General features: G+C 39.4%; 1 protein-coding gene across 14 annotated transcripts in view; it reads left to right on the top strand.

The window, feature by feature from the left end:
- PLCB4 (phospholipase C beta 4) overlaps nt 1-25,459 on the top strand; it is a 422,433-nt gene that overhangs the window by 314,136 nt on the left and 82,838 nt on the right. For all 14 annotated transcript variants that reach the window (XM_049100261.1, XM_049100262.1, XM_049100260.1 and 11 more), the window contains 7 exons: nt 1,607-1,660; nt 8,900-8,981; nt 10,184-10,284; nt 10,925-10,982; nt 17,772-17,880; nt 22,212-22,422; nt 23,428-23,521. In XM_049100261.1, the coding sequence (XP_048956218.1) occupies nt 1,607-1,660; nt 8,900-8,981; nt 10,184-10,284; nt 10,925-10,982; nt 17,772-17,880; nt 22,212-22,422; nt 23,428-23,521 (709 nt within the window). The remainder of the gene's footprint in view (nt 1-1,606; nt 1,661-8,899; nt 8,982-10,183; nt 10,285-10,924; nt 10,983-17,771; nt 17,881-22,211; nt 22,423-23,427; nt 23,522-25,459) is intronic.

The raw sequence follows: 25,459 nt of genomic DNA, 5'->3' as shown, positions 1-25,459 counted from the left end.
CTTAGTGGTTGGGTGACGCTTGGCAAGTTCTTAGCCTTGTATGTTACTGTTCTTATCTGTGAATGGAGAAGGTGACCATAACTCATTTCACAAGATTACTGCACAGATATTATGAGGTCCTGGAGAACACCCAGCCCAGTGCCTGGCTCCTAGTCCCCTTTCATTCAATATTAGTGATGTTGATCATTATGCCATCCCTCCAATTTCCATTCCATCATCTTAGTAGAGGATAGCTACTCTTGTAAATACCTGTTTGTTGTGCAGCTGCTTCTCCTTTTCCTCTGCAGTTGCTCTGTCATGTTTTCTTAAAAATAAAGGGCAACAATGGATATTTGACATTACATTTTGAGCATTCATAGAATCCCAGAGGATCTGAGACTTTGAGAATGCCCACTTATACCTGAGGGACCCCAATATCCATATTGGACACCAGATCTTAACTGTCCCATTGATGTCCTGCTGAGATCCCCGTATAGAGCTGGTATTCACCCATCCACCAGCTGCCATGAGGTTTAGTTCATCAAGAGGTCACACCTGCCCACTTCTGCAGAGAATTACCCCCTGCTGCAGGGGAGTCTCTGTGCCTAGGAGACTATACTCCTTCCTCTTCCTGGTGAGAAGCCCTGGGCTCATAATGGGCTGGAACAGGATACAAAAAGCCAGGCTCCATGCCACCCAGTCTGGTGCACATCGCACTCCAGAGCTCCCCCTGGCGTCGGGCTAAAGCACCAGCAGAAACCACAACTTTGTGTGACTTCTCTCTGTGCTTTCTGCTTCCTTCACTCCTGTAGTCTTTGAAAATATCCCTTCCAAAGGAGTCACTTGTGCTTCTAGGAAATTGCCATAAGGCAGAAACTTTACCAAATTGTCACATTCTTCTTGTTCTTAGAATATTATTGGCTGGAAACAATTAGAATGTGAGTTTGGCTAAGAACAGCCCTAGTCCCAAAGTACAAATAAATATTCTGGGTCCCTGTGTGTCTGGAAAGCCTGCGGAAAGTAACGAGTTGCTTATCATCAGTTTCAATGAACTTCTCTTACTCTTGGAAATTAAGGAAGGTGGTCATTCGATCTCTGCTTTGCTGCAGTGGGAACAGGGATGGGAGTCCCCGTGGGTCCTCAGGACAAGACTGGCTGGTGTCACCATGCAGTTGCATTTCTTACCACCTCAGTAAAGATTATTAAAGAGCAATAATCAAAGATGAGACCAGTCACCAAAGAAGTACCTGCAATTTGTTTTGCCTAGTGTAAGCACCCAATCTTCTAATTCATCTAGGTTGCTAGGACAAATAGGGTAGAACTCTCAGTTAAATTTAAATTTCAGATAAGTAATAGTTTTTTCGTGTAAGCATATCCTGTGCAGCATTTGGAACATACTTGTAAAAAAAAAAAACGGTATTTTTCAGTTAAATTCAAATTTAACCGAGAGTCCTGGATTTGTATTTGCTAAATCTGACAACCATAAATTCATCTCACATTCTATGATTGCCTCTGTTTTCAGAATAAATGTTCTTTGTTTGAATGAACTTTCTTTTAATGTTCTTAACTGGATTGAAGTGTTCCTCCTAAGAAACATTAAAACAGTATTGTTACTATTGTTTTCCAGCTGGATGAAATTGGCATTTATGACCAACACAAATGGTAAAATTCCAGTCAGGAGGTAAGTCGATCAGTTCTGCCTGTATTCCATACCCTGAATCGACTCTTGTGATACCAAAGAAAGAGCCCTTTACAAGTACTTGTTAATTGCTTTCACTAAAGATATTTCTGGAAGCTTAGTTTAAATCACTCTATCAAATGCCGTGTTCAGTTTGTAAAAAAAATCCCTTGTGGATGTAAAGTTGCATTTTTACTCAGAATTGGTAGCATTAGCTCTGCCTTGATGAAGAACATCTAGGAATGCAGCAATATTCTTTTAATCTTCAAATAAGTGGGTTTTTAGGATTTTGATGTATTTCATCTAGTTGCCATGAGCAAAAATTAGCTAAAATTAAAGAAGTTTGTATTGTGCACCTGTAGTAGGAGTGTATAGACTGTGTCTTTGGAAGTGTGGTACCTAGTCTAGAGGTGCTCATTCTGGGCCTTGCTGTTCCCTGGTGGGCAGGGCAGGTGAATTCCTTTGGCTTCTTGGCACTTCATCTCTAGGTGTACTGTCCATGGCACCATACACTCTTCTGAGCTGTCACTTTTTCCCCTTGCTCTGCCCAAGGTAACGGTGACAATGAAAAAAAAGAAAAGGCAATAAACTTGAATGGAATCAAGAATGAAGAAAACAAGGGTACCTGGGTAGCTCAGTCAGTTAAGCGTCTGACTCTTGATTTCTGCTCAGGTCTTGATCTCAGAGAGATCAAGCCCTGCATGGGGCTCTATGCTGAACATGGATCCTGCTTAAAATTCTCTCTCTCTCTCCCTCTGCCCCCACCCCTTCCCCTGTTCATGCACATTATTTTAGAGATAAAATAAATAAATCTTTAAAAAAAATAAAGGAATGAAGAAAACATGAACCGGATTTGTCTTCTACGTGTCTTTTTTTAATTCTATTTGTTTTATTTGTTTTTTTAAGATTTTATTTATTTATTCATGATAGACATAGAGAGAGTGAGAGAGAGAGGCAGAGACACAGGCAGAGGGAGAAGCAGGCTCCATGCTGGGAGCCCGACGTGGGACTTGATCCCGGGACTCCAGGATCGCGCCCTGGGCCAAAGGCAGGCGCTAAACCACTAAGCCACCCAGGGATCCCCAGTTCTGTTTGTTTTAGAGCACAGTTGAGCAGAGGGAGAGAGGATCATGAAGCAGACTCCCCACTGAGCAGGGAGGCTACTCAGAGCTCGATCCCAGGACGCTGAGATCATGACCTGAGCCAAAATCAAGAGTCAGGCACTTAACCAACTGAACTACCCAGGCACCCTTCCAACATGCCTTCTTTAATACTAAGCTGATATGTTTCACCCTCTGAGGATTCCCCATGCTTCCCTCTTTTCTGCTTCTCTATTCCATTTCTGGTGTTAGGATTTGCTAGTGGTCTGTGGGGACATCTTGAGATGGTAGTAATAGGAATTCTTTACCAAACTCTTCAGTATCTTTTTGGCTGGTGTTTGTGTAAGCACTTCATGGAAATTCCATAAGCTGGTGTGGGTCTCAGAGGGTCAGCTGTCCACATGAAACCAGGAGTGTGTTTGGATTCATGAGCCTAAGCCCACAGTCTGACTTAATCATGGGTTTCCTGGATCCCAACCCAGTCTTCTAGAATTCTCCAGACTTTGATTCCTGTTGACTTCTATCTGCATACCACTTTAGTGAAGAAGCCAACTGCAAACAAAATCCAGAGCTACTGAGTAGAATCTTGTCTTAGAACTGTTTATCTTAAAAAAAAAAAAAGAAAAGAAAAGAAAAGGAAAGAAAAGAAAAGAAAAGAAAAGAAAAAAGAACTGTTTATCTTCCAGAGATGGGGCAAACAGGTCACCAACTGATAGCATTTGAGCAAATGCATTTGAGCAGTGGCATGCTGATCACATTGAACCATTTCTGACTTTTCTACACCTTCCTTTCTGCCAAGTCACTTTATTCTGCCTTGAAACTTCATTCTGTGTCCCTAGGAGATTATCTTTTTTTAAAAATTTTTATTTATTTATTATAGTCACAGAGAGAGAGAGAGAGAGGCAGAGACATAGGCAGAGGGAGAAGCAGGCTCCATGCACTGGGAGCCCGACGTGGGATTCAATCCCGGGTCTCCAGGATCGCGCCCTGGGCCAAAGGCAGGCGCTAAACCGCTGCGCCACCCAGGGATCCCCCTAGGAAATTATCTTCATACTCTCTCAAAATTATTCTTTTCACATTTAATAGAATTGTCCTAGGAGCACCTGGGTGGTTCAGTCAGTTAAGCATCTGCCTTCAGCACAGGTCATGATCCCAGGGTCTTGGGATTGAGCCCCACCTTAGGCTCCCTGCTCAGTGGGGAGCCTGCTTCTCCTGTTCCCCTGGCCTTTCTCCCTGCTTGTGCTCTCTTGCTCTCAAATACATAAAATCTTTTTTTTTTTTTTTTTAGATTTTATTTATTAATGAAAGACAGGGAGAGGGAGAGAATGAATGAGAGGCAGAGACGCAGGCAGAGGGAGGAAGCAGGCTCCATGCAGGGAGCCCGACGTGGGACTTGTTCCTGGGTCTCCAGGATCAGGGCCTGGGCTGAAGGTGGCACTAAACCACTGAGCCACCCGGGCTGCCCAAATACATAAAATCTTTAACAGAAGTGTCCTAGAAGTCATCATTTTTCTTAATTTCATGCTCTGTAATAATCCATATGACAGGGACGCCTGGGTGGCTCAGCGGTTGAGCATCTGCCTTCAGCTCAGGTTGTGATCCTGGAGTCCCAGGATCAAGTCCCACATTGGGCTCCCTGCATGGAGCCTGCTTCTCCCTCTGCCTGTGTCTCTGCCTCTGTGTCTCTGCCTCTGTGTGTGTGTGTGTGTTTGTGTGTGTGTGTCTCATGAATAAATAAAATATTTTTAAAAAGCATAATCCATATGACAGAATTAAATATCAATGAGAAAATTGAAAGCATACAAATCATAAAGAAGAAGACCATGGGCCGTATTTTTGCTTAACTTTTTATTGAGGGCTTACCAAGTTATAGACCTCATGCATTTGTTGTGGTCTTTATAGATCTGCATGTAGGATTCTCCTTTTTATTAGCTTTCTAGCAAATCAACATTCTGTCTGCTTTAGAAAAAAAAAAAAAAGGTAGAGCTTTTTAAAAAAACAAAAGCCAAAAACACCTTGTTAAAACCCTTGACTGATAATTGTTATCCAGTATGCAAAGATACTTTACAGTGATCCTTATTTTTTTGCAAATCCTTTGTTCTATTGAGCAATGGCAGGACAACTATTTTAATATATCCTAGCATCCTACAGCTACTACCCAACATATAGTATATTTTTCTTTAAAATCTATATTGAAGTAATAAGTCCAAACTTAACACAGCAGTGTGGAGAATAGAAATTTATATTGGATCTGTTTTTACATACCTTACTGTCCTTTTTCTTCCAAGATAAGGTTCAGGCAATAGACAAAGTAAAAACACATAGATCGCAATCAAAGCAAAGCACGTCTAACTGGCAATTTTGGTTTCATTTATATGTATTCTAATCAAGCCATTGTTAGACAAGCTTAGAAGTCTTTTATGGTTTCAAAGATCCTTATCGGTATGTTCACATACAAAATTATTACCATCCTTTTGTCATTTTCTTTAGTTCTCCTTGACATAAACTCTTTGGTGCCTGCCAGTATTAACAGGTGTTTGACACAAGACATCTGTGATTCGGGGGCAGTTTGTTCAGAGTTGATGGAGAATTGATACCAAGCCAGAGGAAAGCGGATGAATCTCCTGGTAGATGAGCTTGCCAAGAGCTAGGTGGAAATTGTTCTGAATGTTTTAATGGATATTAAGAGTAAACACTTTTAAAATGTCATTTCATCACTATCATTCTGGAGTTCTTAAAATGGAAACTATTAGTATTGTGCACATACTGTTTAAAGGGATCTGGCTTCATAGTCATTACATAGCTTGGGAATGGCCCCTGCTCTTGAGTATTAGCTGAAATTTAATATCCAGGAAGTTTCAGGGATGATTAATGAAGAAAGTCTTAGTCTTTACCTCCCTTTTTCCTTTCCATGTATATAGTCTTATGCAGACTCCCTTTCTCTCAAACTTCCAAACTTGCACTCCGTTTATTTTCCCACCCAGACCAAAGTTTGAAAGTCACTCTTTCCTTTGCCATTTCCTCCCTTGTAACCTGGAGTTGAAACCAGTGGCTAGAGAGCTGAGATATGGTAGCCAGACAATAATAGCAGGCTCTGGTTGGGAGTAGTCTTAAAGGAGGCCATTGTATTAAAGAAGGCTGAGAGCTTCAGGTATGGGCATGGCAGCCCAGCTCCTATGTAATCCATCTACGTCCCAAAAGCTTGGTTTGTCTACAGAGGGGATAGGACTCTCCTGAGGCATCACTGCCTGATTCCTCCCTGAGTGATTCAGAAGTTGGTGTTAAAACCACCGAATGGATCATAGGCCTATTGAGGGCAAAGAAAGAATGAGACCTACTTGGTGTCTAGCATCATTGCTCTCTTAGTTACCTATAAAGTCTATAGGAACATAGAATTGAACCAGGACTCCAGAAGGATTGGGCTTCACTCAAGGGTATTTGCTTTCATAGCATTTCTTTAGGGGAAGGTGGTTTATTTTGATCCAACAAAAACTCATTGAGTTCTACCCTATACCCTGCTGGCATGGGGCTGTATATAGAGAGTTGAATAAATCACTGTCCTTTATAAGTAGTCTCCCATGATATGCCTATGAAGGTGTCTAAAGTCTCCCCAGGCTTTGATAAATGTGTTTCTCTCAGGACCCTGTTAAAGGGCATTCTTCTGGGCCTCTAACTGGAAACTCCCAAGAATTCCCCTTTGCCTCACAACCCCCCTAAGGGAATCCATTTTAAGGCCCAAGCTGTCTGATAGCTGTCTGGAGCAAAGGCAATAAAGGCACTTTGTTAGATAGACCAGGGCAATGGCCTTACTCTTACTCAACTTCCTTTCTCCTATTTTCCATCCTGGGCTTGGTCTCCTTGAGAATGAGGTGGGCAAACCTGCAGTGACATTGCCCAACCCAAGCCCCCTCAGGAAGGAGGGGCCAGAGAACAAACCCCTCTGGCCATAATGCCACCTCTTGCCTCTGTTTTTTGCACAATCATGTTGTTGGGCTCTGACTCTGCCTTCACTGATAGATTCCTACGGGGATTTTCCTCTCTCCTGGGAATGGACACCCTATTTTTTTCTTTCTCTCTCAATCTCTTTATTTGCTCTCCCCACCCCATGCAAGCAAATGCTTGCATCTCCTCCTCCTACTCCCTGTTTCTTTCTTGGCACTTCAGCAAGCTCTTAGCCAAAAACTTCTATTCCTATACACTCTTCCCTTCCTCCCTTCCCTCCTCTCCCTCTACCCCACACCCTGCTACTGTTTCAGAAGGGCTCAGGCCCTGTACCTGCTACATTCATGACCACATCGATCAGTTTTCATCTCATTTCTCATGCGTCTCCAAACCTAACCAAAGCTCAGGTTTGCCGAGATACCCCTGAGATTGCTAGGCAAGCAGTTTCCTTCTGCCAGGCATCCCAAATGTGGGGATGCTGGCACCTGTAGCTCTCACATTAACACATAATTTAAAAAAAAAAAAAAGAGAGAGAGAACACTGAATAGCTACTTTCCCCTGTTTTATAAAGGTCAGATAAATTGCTTCTCAAACCAATTTAGTGTATACAAATTCTGTGAACTCTAGGGAAGTGGGAAAATGTGAACATAACACCCTCAACACTGGAAACTGGTTTACTTAATGTCAAACACATATGTGCAACCACGTCCATAGATTTGTTCAAGGGAATCTTTGGGCCTCCGTAGAATTGAATGCCACTGTGTAAAGTGCCCTTAAAAATGTACTTCTCAAGAGTATTCTTGGACCAAGTATAAAACCATAAAGCTTTGAATGAACACATAACAATTCTTTGACTTAAAGTTCGTTCTTCCCAATCTATTTGGGGAAGTTATACTCTGCAGTTGTAGAGGTGCTTTCTCCCACTCATCAAGAATAATTGGCTCTCCGTGCTTACAGTTGGAGCTGGCCTCCACTTAACATGAATAACGAGCGCATGACAGGGTTGCGTGTTGGGAGGTGCTGTTACAAAGCCCATTGTGCTCATGGAGAAGGCCACGCTTCCCACATGAAACAGCTCTATCCTCAGGTCGAGGCTGGACTTTTGAAATTAGAGTTTCAGTTATTACAGTGATAGATTACCTGGGCTTCCAGCCACAGAATGAATGAAGGTTCCTTTGGTTGGCTAAAGCACAGCTCAGGACCAACATGAATCTAGGACACCAGCTCCTCTCAATAGGTCATTCTGGGTGTCACCAGTGTATTTGTCATAAGCAGGAAATATGCTTATTAAGGTAGTACTCATTTTAGCAGCCTTGATGCACACCATACAAGATAAAGGGAACACCATTATTCAGAAATGCCATGTGTCAGGGTAGTACCAAGATTCTATTGAAACATTGAGCAAATGTTCCCCTAGCTCCCCTTCCCACCTCATCTACCCCTTTCTTCATCAACTCCCTAATCTTTGTTGTAGCTGGCATTTCAGAGTAGCTCGAGGGTGCTTAGTTAGCTCAAGAAAAATTTAAGGGCACCTGGGTGGCTCAGTTGGTTAAGCGTCTTACTTTGGCTCAGGTCATGATCTCAGGGTCCTGAGATTGAGCCCCATGTAGAGCTCCCCTCAGCAAGGAGTCTGCTTCTCCCTCTCCCTCTAAGCACCCCCATTCATGCTCCTCTCTATTTATCTCTCAAATAAATAAATAAAATCTTTTTAAAATTTTAAAAAATATGTCTGATGTTGGATGTCAGCTGTAGTAAGTATGAAAACAAGCTATAAAGAGCCATTTTAGGCAGAGGCTGAACTCTGAGGAAACTTTTTTTTCCCCCAAGCCTAGATAGTGTCAACATGAGGTTTTATTCTAGACCTGTCCCATCTGCCATGTTCCTTTTTCCAGAGAAAGTTATTTGGTAGGATCAAAGTGTATCATTGTTTTTGTCCAGCAGGATCTCCAGGGCTTCTTGTGTCCACCCAGGGGGACAGTCATCTGAGAATCAAGTTGCCTCTCGAGTATAACCAGAGGAATATTGCAGGAGCTAGTTAGGGAAATAAAAAAATACCTAGAAATGAAAACTAAATTCTACTTCCTTTCCCTTTCTCTCCCTGCCATCCTACCATCTGAGTATTACTTGGAGTTTTGCCTCAGAGAAAACAGAATCAACAATAACTTGGCTTTTTGTTTGTTTGTTTTCTTTTCTGCCCTAGTATTACTAGAACGTTTGCGTCGGGGAAAACAGAAAAAGTGATCTTTCAAGCACTCAAGGAGTTAGGTCTTCCCAGTGGAAAGGTATCTATTCATTTAATCATGTGTTTCTAAATGACTTTGTCTATTTATGTTCTCATACGTAATAAGCCAGATTTTTTATTCTAAACTGCTGTCATTTTGATTCAAAACTGGATTCAATCTCATAAAGTACAGATAACTTTCCCTTCTTCTTCTCCTGCCTGCCTGTCTTTTATTTTCTGAGCATTTTAAACTAAATGTTCTTAAATTCAAATAATGTACTTCACAATGTTTTTATCAACTTTATTAGGGAAAGGAAATGATAGCCAGTTTGCTCTTTTACACAGCTTGTGGAAGGTTTATTTTATCTTATTTTTTGAGAGAGAGAGAGAGAGAGAGAGAGAGAACGTGGGGGAGCGGGGGTGGCGTGCAGAGGGAGAGAGAATCTCAAGCAGGCTCCATGCCCAGCACAGAGCCAGATGCTGGGCTCGATCTCATGACTCTAAAATCATGATCTGAACCAAAGTCATGAGTCAGATGCCCAGCTGGCTGAATGCCCAGGTGCCCCCAGAAAGCTTATTTTAGAGAAGCCCATCCACCTTGCCTTGACCAAACACAGTGTGAGCCTGAATAATTAGCTAATAAATCCTGTTCTTCAAGATGGCTGTGAGATATTTTATAAAGCACCCCTCCCTACACAAACCATTTGTGTACCTGGCCCTTTGGACCTAGGATAATTGAAATTAACTTATTGACTACAAAAAATATTTAGGCCTGTTACTACTTTAACAAATCCAATTTGAAATACAAACTAAAGTGTGAAAAGTAAAATTGTATGTGGTCATCCTGAGCCCCTTCATGTGATCTTGTGAAAATTCACAAGATGAGCCTAAGTAAACACTAGGTTTGATTTATTCAGCATCCTTTAGGCAGGCACTTGCTTTTCTCCCTCAAGGAGAGAAAGAGGAAATGTTTCTTTATATTTATTTTACGGGGTGTTTCCCAGAGCAAACCCAGCTGTAGTCAGTGTTTGAACACACAAGTCCTGGCTGCATGGTAACCAGAAACACCCATTTACACGTGCCGTGTGCTGGCGGGATGGCCTGGCTACAGCTGGAATTGGCCTTCTGGCTTCTATCAGTAAGAATCTGAAATGGGGGCCCTGGGATCACCGGTAGTCATTGCTTTGCTTCATGATCCTGTCGATTCTTTCCCTCCAAGGAGAAAAATGTTGCATGTGTTATGACACTCTTTGCTCTTTACAGAATGATGAAATTGAGCCTGCAGCATTTACTTATGAGAAGTTCTATGAACTGACACAAAAGATTTGTCCTCGGACAGATATAGAGGATCTTTTTAAAAAAATGTAAGTTCTACTTAAAAGAAAATGTCATATTGTTGTCATTTTAGATTTTTAAAACATTTTTGTCATAATGTTTTAATATAGTAGGTTGAGAGTCTCTAGGATTATGTAGCTAGGGTTACATTTTCACCCCTTAGTTTATCACTGTAAAAGTTCACTCGGAGATTTCGAGAAACTTTTACAAAAATTAATGGCAGCACCTGGAACAATTTTTTCCCCCTTGCATTGGCTTTACTAACTACCTATAATTTTAACCTGCTCCTTTAGGTATTAACCCATTATGTGAACTAACTAGATTCAATTTGGAATGTTATTATGTTGTTGAAAAGTTCATTCATCCCAGTTATTTCAAATGGATGACTTACATGTTGTATTTAAAATAATGGCTTTTCATAATACTAGAGAACTGCAGACATGTTCTGTGAGCTAGCGGGAGTGTTTTCTTTCTCTTGTTGTTGGGTTGTTTTTTGTTTTTGTTTTTGTTTTTGTTTTTCGTACAGTCTCTGGCCATTTTAAGAATGCACCACTACTTCAGGGTTAGAAGATAAGTTTAGCATTATCATCAACAAATGTCAACATGTAAATCGTACCTACTGTAGCATCATATACAAAAACTTACTTTTTCTAATAAATTTCTTTTCAGCAATGGAGACAAAACTGATTATTTAACGGTAGACCAATTAGTGAGCTTTCTAAATGAAGTAAGCTTTTTCATACATTAACTCCATAAAGTCTGTGTGCAGTGGCTTGCCTCTTCCAGTGTTCCCCATTGCATGCCCGCATCATATGCCCTACTTGCTTTGCTTCTGACCTGCTGATCTTTCCATATGGCTTTCTTTACCAGGTGCAAAAATCAGCTGCTGCTCCTGTGTGTTCATGCACTTCCTACACATTGGCTTTGCACACTGCTTTTTTTTTGTTGGTTTTCTTGCTGTGATGTATAGCTCTGGTTCTATGTGTGCGTGTGAATTTTATAATATATCCATTTAATTAAATGTGTCTATGTTTTTGCAAGATGATATTTAAGGTAATTTTTTTTCTCTCCTATTGATTTCATTAAACAGAGAATGGATTGAAATTACCATACTATAGTTGGATTCTCCATTGCTAACTTTTTCTCATACTTTTGCATGGACTGGGAAACTTTATTTTTTGTCTTTTAATGGATTGCATGTAAGAACAATGTGTAGGTTCCAAGAGAATATTTTGACATCAAGCACAACAGAGGAGTTCCTGGGTGAAAATACAGTACATATTAGGCCAATTAGATTGAAGGATAAATTTTTACATTTTATTTTTATAACACGCTTAGGGCTCATTTTAGAATATGATCCACTAAACAACCAAAACTGGTTGACAACATTTGCTTACACAGAAGAGAAAAATATTTTCGAACACATAAAGTTTGCAACTTTTGTTACAACTAAAATTTACTTTTTTCTCTTTACACACACAAAAGAATGTTCTGTTCAGTGAAACCCATTGAAGCTCTTGCTAATCCAAAATGGGAGATTTACTTTTTTTCTAACACATTAGTGGAATTGACAATGTATTTTTGTTTCAAAACAATTTTTAATATAATTTAACTGTTATACCATACCAAGAGAAAACATTTGAAGAGAGTATTATCCTACACATGAGGCATTGACCCAAAAAACAGGCAACAGGGAGATATGATTTGCCAGTTTGTAGGAACATATCACATCTTTGCCAAAGCCCTTACAAAGCTATAATAATGAGAGCCTAAAAGCCCTTATGCAGGGAAGACTAGCGACTCCATTTATCAGCACAGATGCCTTCACTTTTAATAAACTTTTCAGTACAATACAGTATTTATTTTACTTGAAAACATTTCAAGTTTTCCACCCCACTAGTTTTTGGTCATGCGAATACTATGTTTATAATCTTTACCCAGATATTATCCACATTCCAGTGGCACCATTACTCAGAAGTTAAGTTGCCTTACTTTGTTTCCTTGACTCCTTCCTACTCTTCTTCTTTATTTTTAAGATTTATTGTTTTATTTTCTTCAGCTTCTTCATGCATTTGGGGTCACTGATTATCTTAAATTTTGGTGCGATGGGCAGGAAAATCTGCTTTTTACTAAAGAGGGAAGACCCTTGGGAGGCACAGAGAAAAATCTACATTGTTAGTTTGCTACTTCCTAAAAACAAGGTCTCTTGCACACTCTGAGATGAAGCTGGCACCCAAGCATCTATTAAGCATGACAAAGCTCTTACTATATATGTCACCGTGAAATAAAGAAATAATTCTGAAGTCTTGAGGCTAGATCTGGTGTTCATGGGCTCTTATCCCGTGCCTTTCCTCTTATGGGTTGTTTTTGTAAACCTACCCAATTATCACTTATAATTTTTATAAGTCTACGACATAACATTTAATTTTTAAAAGATACAATCACCCATACTCTTGCTCTGCCATCCAAATTATTTCTTCAAATACTTATTATTTGATAGCTTTTATACATCATTATCACAATCGCCAGTAGCACTCATTTGCTTTTATATTTTCTGCTTGGCTTCTCATTCATGGTAAAGAAGCATCTTTACTTCCGGGGTGGGACAGATGGAATCAGTGTGATTCTTGATTTCTTTAGATCATAGAGACTGCAAGATGGTCCAGGAAAGTGTACAGCCTTTACTTTTCATCAACTTGCCTGAATCTCTCCCTTTTCTGTCATAGCAAACTGAATTGGAAAGACTAGATAGAAATCTGAGTGCATCCTTGAAGAAGTTTGTCAAACTTAGAAAACATTCTTCCAGCTCCTGTACTCTCTCTTTTAAGTCCTACAGTGGCTCTTCTCCTTCTCCAAAAGCAGAAGACGCTTTAGGCATAGCACCTTTGAAGCCCATAATGAAAGGAGACAGCGTTCACTTGAGAAGGAAGCTGGCATTGCAATGTAAAGGTGTATGGCTCCAAAAGCTTAGATCTAAACATTTGCAAAATGCCTTAGCTACATAATGTCAGCAACCTAGAGTTCAACATTGTGTTAGAAGCCTAGATTATGCAATAAGGCAGGAAAAGTAAATGAGTCTCGTGAATACGAAGGGACAAGGTCCTACTCATCGATCATTTGCAGATGATGATTAAATACTCTAACTCTCAAAAACTATTGACTGAAGAACTCTTTGAATGAAAGTTAAGCAAAGTAACCAGAAAAATAATTGAAGCAAAAATCAATAGACACATGTACACAAACATTAACAAGTTAGAATAAATAATAGGGGGAAAAAAGTCATGCTGCCTCCTACCACTTCCCAGCTTGGAAATCTTTTTGCTCTTTAGGTTAAATTTTATGTTCAGTATACTTATGTCTATCTTCAGGAAGCTGGAATGAGAGGAGAGACTACTGGCCATTTACTATCTTGGTCACCATGTAGAGATTTGTACCACCTCCTTCCTATCCATGTCATCAACACTTACTAGCTTTTCACTAGTAGCTTTAGACCTGCTGCTCATCTGCTTCTCAGTATCTCTTTATTCATTGTTCCCCAAAGTGTGACCATGGACCAGCAGCATCAGCATTCTGTGGGAACTTGTTAGAAATGTAGAATCTTGGGTCTCACTCTAGACCTACTGACTGGGAATCTATCTACATTTAATGACATCTCCAGGTGACTGAGCTGCGCATTAAAGTTTGCGAAACACTGTCCTACTGGATTACCTGCATTTCTCCTTGGAATACTTAGTGTGGATGGGAAGAATGTGACAGCATCATATACCTTCTGTTATTCTCCATAATGGATTTACTCATGGAAATCCACCACTTGGATCTAAAATTTTGCCACAGCTATGCCTTTTTGTCTCATCAGTGGACCAAGCGAAACTTGTCTTCTTCCTATTTTATGAAAATAGTAAACCAGAGTCTGGGAAGCTAGTAGAAGCACTCACTGTGAGCTGCCATGTGGTTAGATAATTGCCTTCAACTCAGTTCTTTGTCTGTGGTGGGGCTACTTAATGTCCCTGGGCCTCAGTTAATTTCTTTCCCCGTTTCCATGGAGAAGCTAAATTGATTTCAGTTTTAGCTTCATTCTCTCACAATGATAACTGAGGGGGAGGGCCCACAGAATTGGGAAATGCATGGAGGGCTGGAGAGATAGATCAAGGGGAGAAAAAGAGGAGAAAGGTCTTAGAATAATCCAGAATTTGCTTTATTTTCTTGTGGCTAGTGATCTCTCCCCACCTCACACACATTATATGATCACATTAGGGTTAGACCTATTTATTTATTTATTTATTTTATTTTGCAGGTGAATATAGGAAAGGGCCTATCTTTTTCCATTTATAATATCTTTATTTTTTAATACATAGACATAGAAAGAGAAGGAGGTATTTAGTCTTACAGGTAAGCCTACTCTTACAAATTATTCCTTTATCTTCTTTATATTTCTTCTGAATATTTTTTGCCAACATATCTCCCATTCTTAGGGTTAAAGTCAGTTGATGCCTCTTCTCAATAAGAGTAAGGACATAATAATGGAATAATGGCCATTGTCTCTTCATTCATGTGGGTACAGTTCTTTGACCTATTTTCAGAAGCTGTTTAGATCTCACTTGACAAAGCTCTGGACATCCAGCGGGGAATGTCGTAGGTACATTGCTTTCCCCACTGAAAACCAGTGATCCCTCAGAGTTATGAGACATTTGCCCCACTGTGCTTACATCCATGTGGGACCCTTCTGCAATCTTATTACTCTGAGGTCACCTGGAAGCTATCCTTTTTCTCTTGTTTTTTTTTTTTTCATGTAAAAATTATAGTTTTGTGACTCTGATGCAAATCTTCTTATCTGCTTCCTTACTTTTGGATTATCCAGATTGTACTGTGCTTCCTTTTTGAAACATGAAAATTTTAGTGAAGCAAAGGTTATGCTAATCTGGTGGAGTGATGCAAAGACAAATGCAGTTTCATACTGTCTCCTTTTAGTGCTTATTTGCTGCAAATGTACAATTAGGAGATTATGATACATCCATTTTAGGACTTGTTTTCCTGGCTTTTGCTTCTGATAGGCAGGATGTTCTAGTGAATATCATGCCCTGAGACTAAACATTAATGGACTTTAACTAGGACATCTCAAACATTTAGCATTCTGTCCTTGCAGGACTTAGGTTTTGGGGTTTGGTTGGTTGTTGTTTTGTTTTTGTTTTTGTTCTTTTACTGATTTGCAACGTGCATACTTTTACATGTTAGAGCAGTGTTTCTTAAACTTGAACACATCAGAATCACCTGGAAAGCTTGCTTAAACACAGATTCATGGGTTCCACCCCAGAGAATCAGATCTGGTAGGTCTTTAGTGGGGCCTGAGAATCTGCATTTTAATGCCCAGGTGCGGGAGATGCCACTGCTGCCATCAACAGATTACATTATAAGTCACATTGGGCTCACATGCATATATATATATATGCATATAAAGAGCACATCAGAGCATCTAGCTTCCCCCTCCTTTACCTGATTTAATCTCTTCTTCCCTCTGAAGCTTAATCTCTTCTTTCTCTCACTTTTTAAATTCATATGGATTTTCCCCATCATCTCCATGGGTCCTAGATTCTTACCAGCAAGTATATCTTTAAATCAAAAAGGCCTACTTTTAATAAGGAAGGAAAATACAGTGGCCAACCGTGAACATAACTGCAATGGGGTCTAAAGAGGACCTTTTCCTACTATATCCATCTTCTTCCGTGATAGTATTTTACAGAGATGGTTGAAGAAATGTGCCTAGAAAGAGTTTTTTGTTTGTTTGTTAATTTGTTTGTTTCTTTGGAATGATGCATTCTTACCAGAGGGGTGGTGCTTGTCGTCCCCTTGAATAGTGGGCTCTAGAGTTGCATGATGCCCATCCATTTCATAAACAACATTGTAGCATGCCTTCACGTGCCTGGCATTCCATGGTCCACCTCACGGTTTCTCTCTGCATAACTCCACGAGTTTTGTTTTTTTATGGTTTCAAGGCCTGTTGTTAATATGTGCTCTAGCACATGCATGGACGTGAGCTGTTGTGAGCTGTAATTTCTTAGATTACAACAGAAGCATGCTTCATTGGGATAAACTGACAAAAAGATAACAATTCCTTATGAGTTAACACTCTTACATGGGTGAAGAGGTGGGCGGACCTGCATAGGCTAGGCTAGGCCACAAGTGCTTGAGGAAATTACATCGTGCGTGTTGCATTGGCCAAAGGCATTCATTCTGTGCTACCCACTTTTCAGACTCTCATTTTAAAACAAATGGGGAAGGGAAATCCATATGAACCTTTAACAACTGTTTCTTAAACACTTCTCAGTACTCTTTTTCAACGTCTGTGCATATATTTGGGTAAAGAATTGTTGCCAAGGTTCTACCTGTTGACCAGGTTTTGCTCACACCTTCTTATCTGCCATTATTTCCATAGAAGTTATAGATTTGATGAATGACCAGGGTCCAATTCACGGTGAACATTAAGGAAGTTTCATGGACCACTGCCTCCAGATACAGACACACACACACACACACACACACACACACACACACACACACAAGATTGTAGCTGAGTTAGTAAATTGGATTTTTTTTTCACCACTGCTGTGAAGTTTGGATGGCAGAACTGCAGAAATAGCATTGCTCCTGGTCCCTCTCATGGTACCATGAGCATCCAGGTACTGATTTGAAAAGAATGGCATCACCAGCTTCCTAAGTGCCTTATTCATGGACTCCTCCTCCCCAGAGGAGCAAACCAAGGAAATTTACTTTTTCATAGTGAAAAAGACTTTCTGCACTACTGATAAGTACAGATTTTCATATTGTCGATAATTTTTACATATCCTTGTGCTGATTGTCATCATCATTATTACAATTGGTGTGATTTGATAAATATTTACTCAAGAAAATGAAGCCTGCAGACTCCCTAAGAAATCTTATGTAAAAATCTATGTAAAAAATATATATAATACAAATGAAAAGATGTTTGCCTGTTTTAACCTTAGGGATTTTTTTGTTTTTGTTACTATTGTTTTTCTTTTTTGGCACTTCAGTTAGTATATTAACTATTTGAGTTATTTGGGGTTTTTTTTTTTTTTTTTTTTTTTTTTTTTTGGTTTTTGCTTTTGTTTTTCTTTTTTTTTTCCTCTGCCAAAGATTTTTTACCTCACTTTTTATAGATTTTTATGCCAAACCTCTCACCTATGGTATGGGAACTAGAAGACAGCACAATTGACATGCACACCATTTTATGTATCCTTTAGCTTTTGGAGGGGAAAAAAAAGTATATTCTGTATTCTCTCTCCAGTTCAGTGAGGGAAACCGACAAAGCACTCCCAAAGATGGACTCTTTTGAAGTATATTTTAGGGAGAAAGAGAGTAGGACAGTGAAATCCTATCTTTGTAACTATAAATGTGATCCTTTAAATATACTTTATTTTAGAAATTATGTACTTTAGTGATATATAATACCCCAAGGGTGAGAAATGTCAACCTAAATGGGGTTATTTTCTCATCATAGCATCAGCGAGACCCTCGACTGAATGAAATTTTATTCCCATTTTATGATGCAAAAAGGGCAATGCAGATCATCGAGATGTATGAGCCTGATGAAGATTTGAAGAAAAAAGGTAATAAAATTGAAAAAAAGATAATTTTCTTTATTAATGAAAAAGCAAAGACTATATGCAACTTTCTTTGAACGTTCTTAGGATTTTTAGTTAAAGGCATCTTTAAATGCTTTGGAGTTCCCTAGAGCCAGGGAGTTTTAATGGACTGCTTTTTTTGTTTTGTTTTGTTTTTCCTGTTCTAAGCTAGTATAAATTTTACCTTACATCAGAATTTGCCGATGTTGCCTGAGGTAGAATGTTAAATTTCCTGTATTATTAAACACATTATAATGATATTTTCCCCATTGTACTCTTATATTCAACCTTTACTATTGCATGATGCTCAGACTGCAAAAATGCCCAGTCTGTTTGCAATCTTCGAAGGAATTTCACGTCTTAGAAAAGTTTGTGCCTTCTTTTTCTCCCCTTTGTTTTGCCAAGCAAATTTTAATACATGACCTGATGAGCCTTCCCATCATTGGACTTCTGTTATGGAATACAAATGCAACTGATAGGAAATTAAATATGAATCAATATAGCGAGTTATTGGGGCTTCTGAACATCTGCCTCTTTCAGTGATATATTGGAAACAGTGTGCTGTCCATTCCAATATTTGACAATGGAAAGGCATGGAGAGGAAATTTAAGGTCAGTCTCAAAGCAGTGGGAGGCACCTGCAAAGGTTGGGACAGGTGATGATGCTATAATTGGACAGGAAGTCCTGGGAAGAGATACCTGAGCTGTAGCCTCACCCTTGTGTCCCACTAAAGAGTTGAAGGGAGGTTCAGGTTTGGGTTCTGTCTCTTCCATGTGCCCATGGGTATCATGGCCTCTGGTTTCTGAGTTCTTTCTTTGTATCTCATTGAATGTGGCTGAGAGGTTTATATAATCTATGGACCCACATAAAACCTGTGTCTACATGTACTGGCCTGCCACACCACATGACCCATCCCTGATATTTTTCCAGGTCACAAAGATGTTCAGTTACACTTCCTGCTAAGGCCCCAACCACCTACTTTCAGCAAGATTGCTTCCTTATTTATCTCTCTACAAATATTCTGAGTATTGTTATTTATTCTACATTGCATGGGATTAAAGTGAACAGAGGAGTGGCTTGATAGGTAATATAGCACTTTGCAGTATTTGATTTGATTCTTGTTGCCATCCTGTCACTGTATGACCTTGGGCAAGGGACTATATTCCTGGGCCTCCGTTTCCTTGCTTGTAACACAGCAGAGTTCGTACAGTCTTTCAACTAGTATTTCATTTCGCTCCCCTGCGTTCATTTTATTAAGTTTATAGAGAGCTGACAGGTGCCAAACACTGTGCCCAGTGCTGGAGATTCAAAAGTAAGTAAGACAGTTGTGATCTGTTGAGGGACAATGCTCAGCAGTCCATTGGCAGTATGATAAATGTTATGACAGAGGTGTGTCTTTCATTATTTCTAAAGTCCTTTCAGGTCCTAAATTCTATAAAATTACCTTGACACATCTAAAAATCAGCTTCACCATTTCACAAATGACACAAATTTCAAAATCTGCCATTATCAAGTGGGGTGAGAATGTGGTGCAAAAGGCATTCCTATAAATTTCCGGGGTGGAGCTTAAATCGGTACAACCAACCATCTTGATGAATATTTTGGCAATAATTGGAAAAGTGGAAAATATGCCTCTCCTGCAGCCCAGCCTTTTCACCTCCAGGTATGTACCCCAGAGAATCTCCTGTATTGTTCCCAGCTCTGGATGTCAGAGGAAGTGCACTCACCCAGGCCAGTGGCTTTAAATTTCTTCTACACACATGACTTTCAAATTCTCCACTCCTAACCTCTAACTTCAACTACAGACCTGCAGTAGAACTCTCCATTTTAATACTGAATGGGCATTTCAAGTGTGTATGTTCAGCATATTTTGATAATCCCTGACCCAGACCTGTGCCCTTCTCAGCGAGGAAAATGGTACCATTATTCATCCAGATTTTCTTTCTTTCTTTATTTTTTTTCTTAAGATTTTATTTATTTATTCATGAGAGACACAGAGAGAGAGGCAGAGACACAGGCAGAAGGAGAAGCAGGCTTCTCACAGGGAGCCTGATGAAGGACTCCCCTGGATTGGGACCACGCCCTGAGCTGAAGGCAGATGCTCAACTGCTGAGCCACCCACACTTCCCTATTCACCCAGATTTTCAAGCCAAAATTCTTGGAATCTTCCTTGGCTTGCTTCCATTCTTTCACATCATTTCTGATGCATCAGCAAAACCAACCAGATCTGTTCTCAGAATGAGTCCTGAATAAATCACTTTTCACCCTCTTTACCTTCATCAGACTATCCAAGCCTACCTACATCATGTCTTCCTGGACAATGCCAATGACTTCTAACTAGTCTCCTTCTTTCTACTCAGTGCCTTACAGTTTATGCTCCATATAGCAGCCAGACTAAACCTTTAAAAACTAATTTTAATCATGTTATTACACCCTTGAGAACCTTCCAAAGGCTTCCCTACATACAGTACTTAGCAAAGACTTAAGTTCAACTGGTAGAGCTTTTGGCTTCCTCTCCAGCCTCATTTCTAGCTACTTCTCCCCTTGGTCACACACTCCTGCGTCAAGGACTTTGCATTTGCTGATCCATCTATCTGGGATGACCTTCCCCAGATGTGCATATGGCACTCTCCCTACTCATGAATGTGACCACCTGAGAAGGGCTTTTGCTGGCCATGTATCTAACACAGCATCCTGGTCATTCTTTATCACCTTCATTCCCTGCTTCTATTTCCTTCTAGCACTTTCATGATGTTACATTACACTTTTATTTATTTGCTAATTTATTTACTCTCTTTTCCATAATATGTTTCGTGAAGGAAGGGCTTATCTGTTCTTCCATCACGTCATCTGTCTCAGTGCCTTAAAAAGTATTTGCTTTTAGCATGGATGTGTGTGCCCTAGGAGATAGGTGCACAGATTTTTATTGTAGTATGTTTAATTATAATTAGAAATTACCTAAATACACATCAACAGAATAATGAACAATAAATTGGTGTATTTATAGATGGACCCACTCTACATTCTGCAGTACTACTTACTACCACTATATGTTCTACTATATTCAGGGAAAAATAAATGAACAAGAGCTATTTATATTAACTGAATAAGTTCTAAGGAAATGTAAAAATAGCAAGTTGTGTATGCAAATAGTGGTATATCTTTTATAAAAGCTTTTAAATATTCATATTTACCTATTGTTTGGATAAGGACATGTGTAGTAGAGTTACAAAGCCATTTCGAGAATGTTAAATACAAAAAGTTAGGAAGTGGACGTCTACAAGGAAGTAGAAAGAGGGACTGCAAGAGAATGGAGGGTGGGAACACAGGGTGCTGCAAAGACATCTGTAGTTATGTATTCCTCTAAAAAATGTAAAGCAAATAAGGTAAAATGTTACAAAGCTGTGGTTTAGGTCCTGAGTTATTTATTATGCTATCATCTGTACTTTTTTAATAAGTTTTAAATCAGTTCATAACTTGCAAATGCTTAAATAAAAACAGAAACCTTAGGTGGTCAATGGTTGACAGGGTAGGAGATGTAGAAATAATTGATCACTTCCCCTGAGAAGACCACAAGGGACCTGCCCTACTAGAAAGGGCTCTTGGGGCCATATTTCAATGACTACTGAATATTCTTCTCACAGTCCCATATCCTGTTCCATAGATAAAATAGGAGAAATGAATTGTTTAAACCCAGCATGAGCTAACTCCTTCTCCATTCCAGTGAGAACAATAGCACCCTACAGTTGTGTTTTCCTCTTGAGCCCAACACGGGGCTCAAACTCATGACACAGAGATCAAGACCTGACCTGAGATCAAGAGTTGGATGCTTAACCAACTGAGCCACCCAGACTCCCCTGTTTTCCACTTTTTAAAGAGCCCCTCTCGTATAATATTCTTCTTTATCATTCAGGGCAGTCCTGGAAAGCAAGTGTGGCCAGTATTTCTCCCCATTTGAGAGAAGAGAAGGTTGAGACCCCAGAACATAAGGAGTGAGTGGTAGAAGCAGAACCGACAAATGTTCCCTTGACCCCTGGTCACCACAGCTCCTGGAACTGTGCTTCTGAGCTTAGGGAATCATGGGCTTCAGCCATCCTACTTAAGAAAGCAGAGCACCACCTGTCTTGTGGAATGCATTAGGTTACTTAGAACGTGCAGCTCTGTTGTTTTGTTCAAGTTCTGAAGGATGATGGTCTTTGGGGAAGAGACTGAGAAGTAGTCTTTACTTTGATGAAGCTGCCTCAACTTCCATGAAGAAAATGTGAGTTGTGTATTTCCAGAGCCACATGTCTACTAACTGCTCTTTTTCCCCCTAGGCCTCATATCAAGTGATGGGTTTTGCAGATATCTGATGTCAGATGAAAATGCCCCAGTCTTCCTGGATCGTTTAGAACTTTACCAAGAAATGGACCACCCTCTGGCCCACTACTTCATCAGTTCTTCACATAACACCTATCTCACTGGCCGACAGTTTGGTGGGAAATCTTCAGTAGAAATGTACAGACAGGTTCTCCTGGCTGGTTGCAGGTCAGAGACTCAGGACAGCTTTTTTTTATTTTCTTTTTAAAAATTTTTGTATATGATGCCCTTCAATTTAATTGGCTTTTCTCTAAAAGAAACAGGAAGTAGTATTCAGAATGAAAAGGCCATTTTTCTTCTTTAATTGATTATACTGGTCATGTAACCTTTGAGAAAGAACAGAAGATCTCTGCCCCAGAAAGTTCTAGAATCCTCCTAAGGACCAAAAAACATTTTTTACTATACATTTTTAGATATCCCCCCCTCTAAATTACAAAAAAAAAAAAAAATGTTTTTAAGAAGTTATGCTAAGTCTCTTAGTGATCTGAAGCATTGGCAAATGTGGCTCTACTTAATGTTAAAAGTTCTAAAATGTCATTCTCTGAGAATAAAGATTATTGAAAATGATTTTCTTATGAAAAATAAGAAATGTAGCTACATGATATTTTTTCTTGGTTGTCAATAACCAGTACCTTATTTTTTAATAACTATTTTTTGTGTATGGAGAGACTCTAAAGAAATGACATCACTACTTCTGTCTCTGAATACTTGACACAATGAGAACATTTTCTTTTATGGTCGAAGAAACATCATTTCACCTAACAAAGTTTTATCTATCTATCTATCTATCTATCTATCTATTCACCTAACAAAATTTTAAAACTTATTCTTTAACATCATCAAACCCAACCCATATTCAGATGTTACCAGTTGCCCCCAGATTTCCTTCATTGTAGCTTTGTCATGACTGGAATTTCATTCAGAACCTCACTGGTTGTTATATCTCTTAAGTCTGTCTTTATCTCTGACAGTCCCTTTTTGATGACATCAACATGGTAAAGAATATAATATGATTTTAACTTGCATACTCCATGAAATAATCATGTTATTTAATCCATGTTCTGTTTCTGTAAAAAAAAAAAAAAACAACTTATTTTGGTATCTCTTCTTTTAATTTGCACATACACTATTTTATTGTAAGGGTTCAATATTGCAATTTCACTGTGTGCCTAGATGTGTTGAACTTGACTGTTGGGACGGAAAAGGTGAAGACCAAGAACCAATAATAACTCATGGAAAAGCTATGTGTACAGATATCCTTTTTAAGGTAAGTTCAAAATAGCCATAGTCTTTTTCTGAACTATTGTAGAGATAGATGAAGTGGAGAAAACAAATTATTCATTTTCTGAAAGTCAAGAAACATGTTTTTTCCACTTAATAGCACCATCTTTTTTTAACTCTGCTGCTTTCAAATGGTGACAGTGCTATATAATGAGGTTTCTCTGCCAGACTCCCCCTGACTCTTAAGACTGTTTAGAAACAATCTTTTGTTTTCATGCTCAATTTACACTATTTCTGAAGGACTTCAAATTGGCATAAAAAGATAAATAGAATACAGAAAATAAAATAGATTATTAATAGCACCTGTAAGAGTAAGAAGCTAAGTTTAGTGAGGTTAGAGTTTATGAATGCTCTATAAGAAGTCCTATAAACTGTCAAGCCAAGCCATAAATGGGCTCCAAACTTTCTAGAATTCAGCACAAGGAGGGAGGAAACATGATGATTCACAAGATTTATAAAATAGAAATAGGGCCTTTGGTCCAAAGAAGCATAGTTATTTCCAGTCCTGGTGCTAGAGAGAAGACTTTTCCCCAAGGATCCTCAAAGAGAGGCATCTACAGTTTTATAAACAGGCATTTCAAGTAATGGCCTTTTGGTGATCTCTATGTAGTTTGGAGATTGGTTTCTTACAAGGCTCCTCACTATGCTCCAATGATATCCTGCCAAAAGACAAGTCAAAAAATGAAATTCTGTGGTTGGACAATATTCAGATACATCTGTCTCTGTCAGTTTGGTGTAATTTAGAATAGTTATTGCAACACCTAAAGCAATTGTTCTGCCTACATGTGGAAAATCACCAGAGGTATTTGTTAAAACAGATGCCTAGGCCCTATACCCATAACACTCCATGCATACCATTTCTCTTAGCCAGATGTTAGTGAATTTTGAGTAGCAATGAATTCAAGATTATGTTCCCTGAGAAAGAATTGCACTCCCTGAGCAGTATCAAGAGTATTAAAGTGGGAAGCCATGAGTTTGCACAGCCAACCAAACTGACAGGAAAGGTTGATGTCCTCTTTAGAGAATTAAGGAGACTAATAAGGAAGTTTACCTGAAAAGAAGGCCAAGTCCTCTCAGCCTGGAGGTGAGCAAAGGAGAACCCATGAAGAGAGCAAAAATTTCTCTCCAGGAGTATTTCTTGGTCAGCTCAAGTGGACAGTCAAGGTCTCAGGCATTTTCACCTGGGAAGAAACTTTAAGCAAGAATAATTAAAGGACCACCTTAGCCATGAAAGTGCTCACTAAAATACTCTAGGATTATCTAACCCAAGGCATAATTGTTTCAAATGGACTTCCCTAGATGACTATTGTAAAATGTTTTTCCATTTAATTGAATGGTGGCATTTTCCCTGTGGCTAACTATAAGCCAGTAAGAATTTGGGGATTTTTACCAAATATGCTCCAGTTTTAGAAACATTGGTTTGAAATCATGCTTTCTAAAGCGAAGCAGAGAGCAAGGCCAGCTGTCTGAGGGAAGGACATTCTCAGCTCATTCAAAGGTTGTTTCAAATGGCCGAGCTTTTGGTTCAGAGAGGGACATCCAGAACACCTCCTGTTTGACCTCACATGTTGCTTGATCAAGGAGAAACCCCTCTCTGGTCACCTCCCATCCTCAAGATTCATCAGGCTAATAAGAGACAATTAATTCAGTTTCATCAAATTAATGAAAATAGCCAAAACTTCACCTGCTCTTGAGCAAGAAAGATGAGCTTTGAACCTGTCTTACCAAGTAATGGAGCAAGGAGCCAGCATGCCATTAAGATGAATTTCTTGTCAGTTAATAGCACCATAATTTTGGAGAAGTCCGAGATAGCTTTGAAAAAAAATTGTCGTCAACCATTAACTGCACTTGAGTCCAGCCACAAGGGGGACTCCACCTGTAAAGGTATCAAGGTGAATGGCTTCTCCAAGTCTTAATTGCCAGA

This window comes from Canis lupus, chromosome 24 (assembly GCF_003254725.2).
Source record: "Canis lupus dingo isolate Sandy chromosome 24, ASM325472v2, whole genome shotgun sequence".
In the NCBI taxonomy this organism is placed as follows: Eukaryota; Metazoa; Chordata; class Mammalia; order Carnivora; family Canidae; genus Canis; species Canis lupus.
Note: the sequence above shows the minus strand (reverse complement) of the source record. Positions and strands in the feature narration are given on the sequence as shown.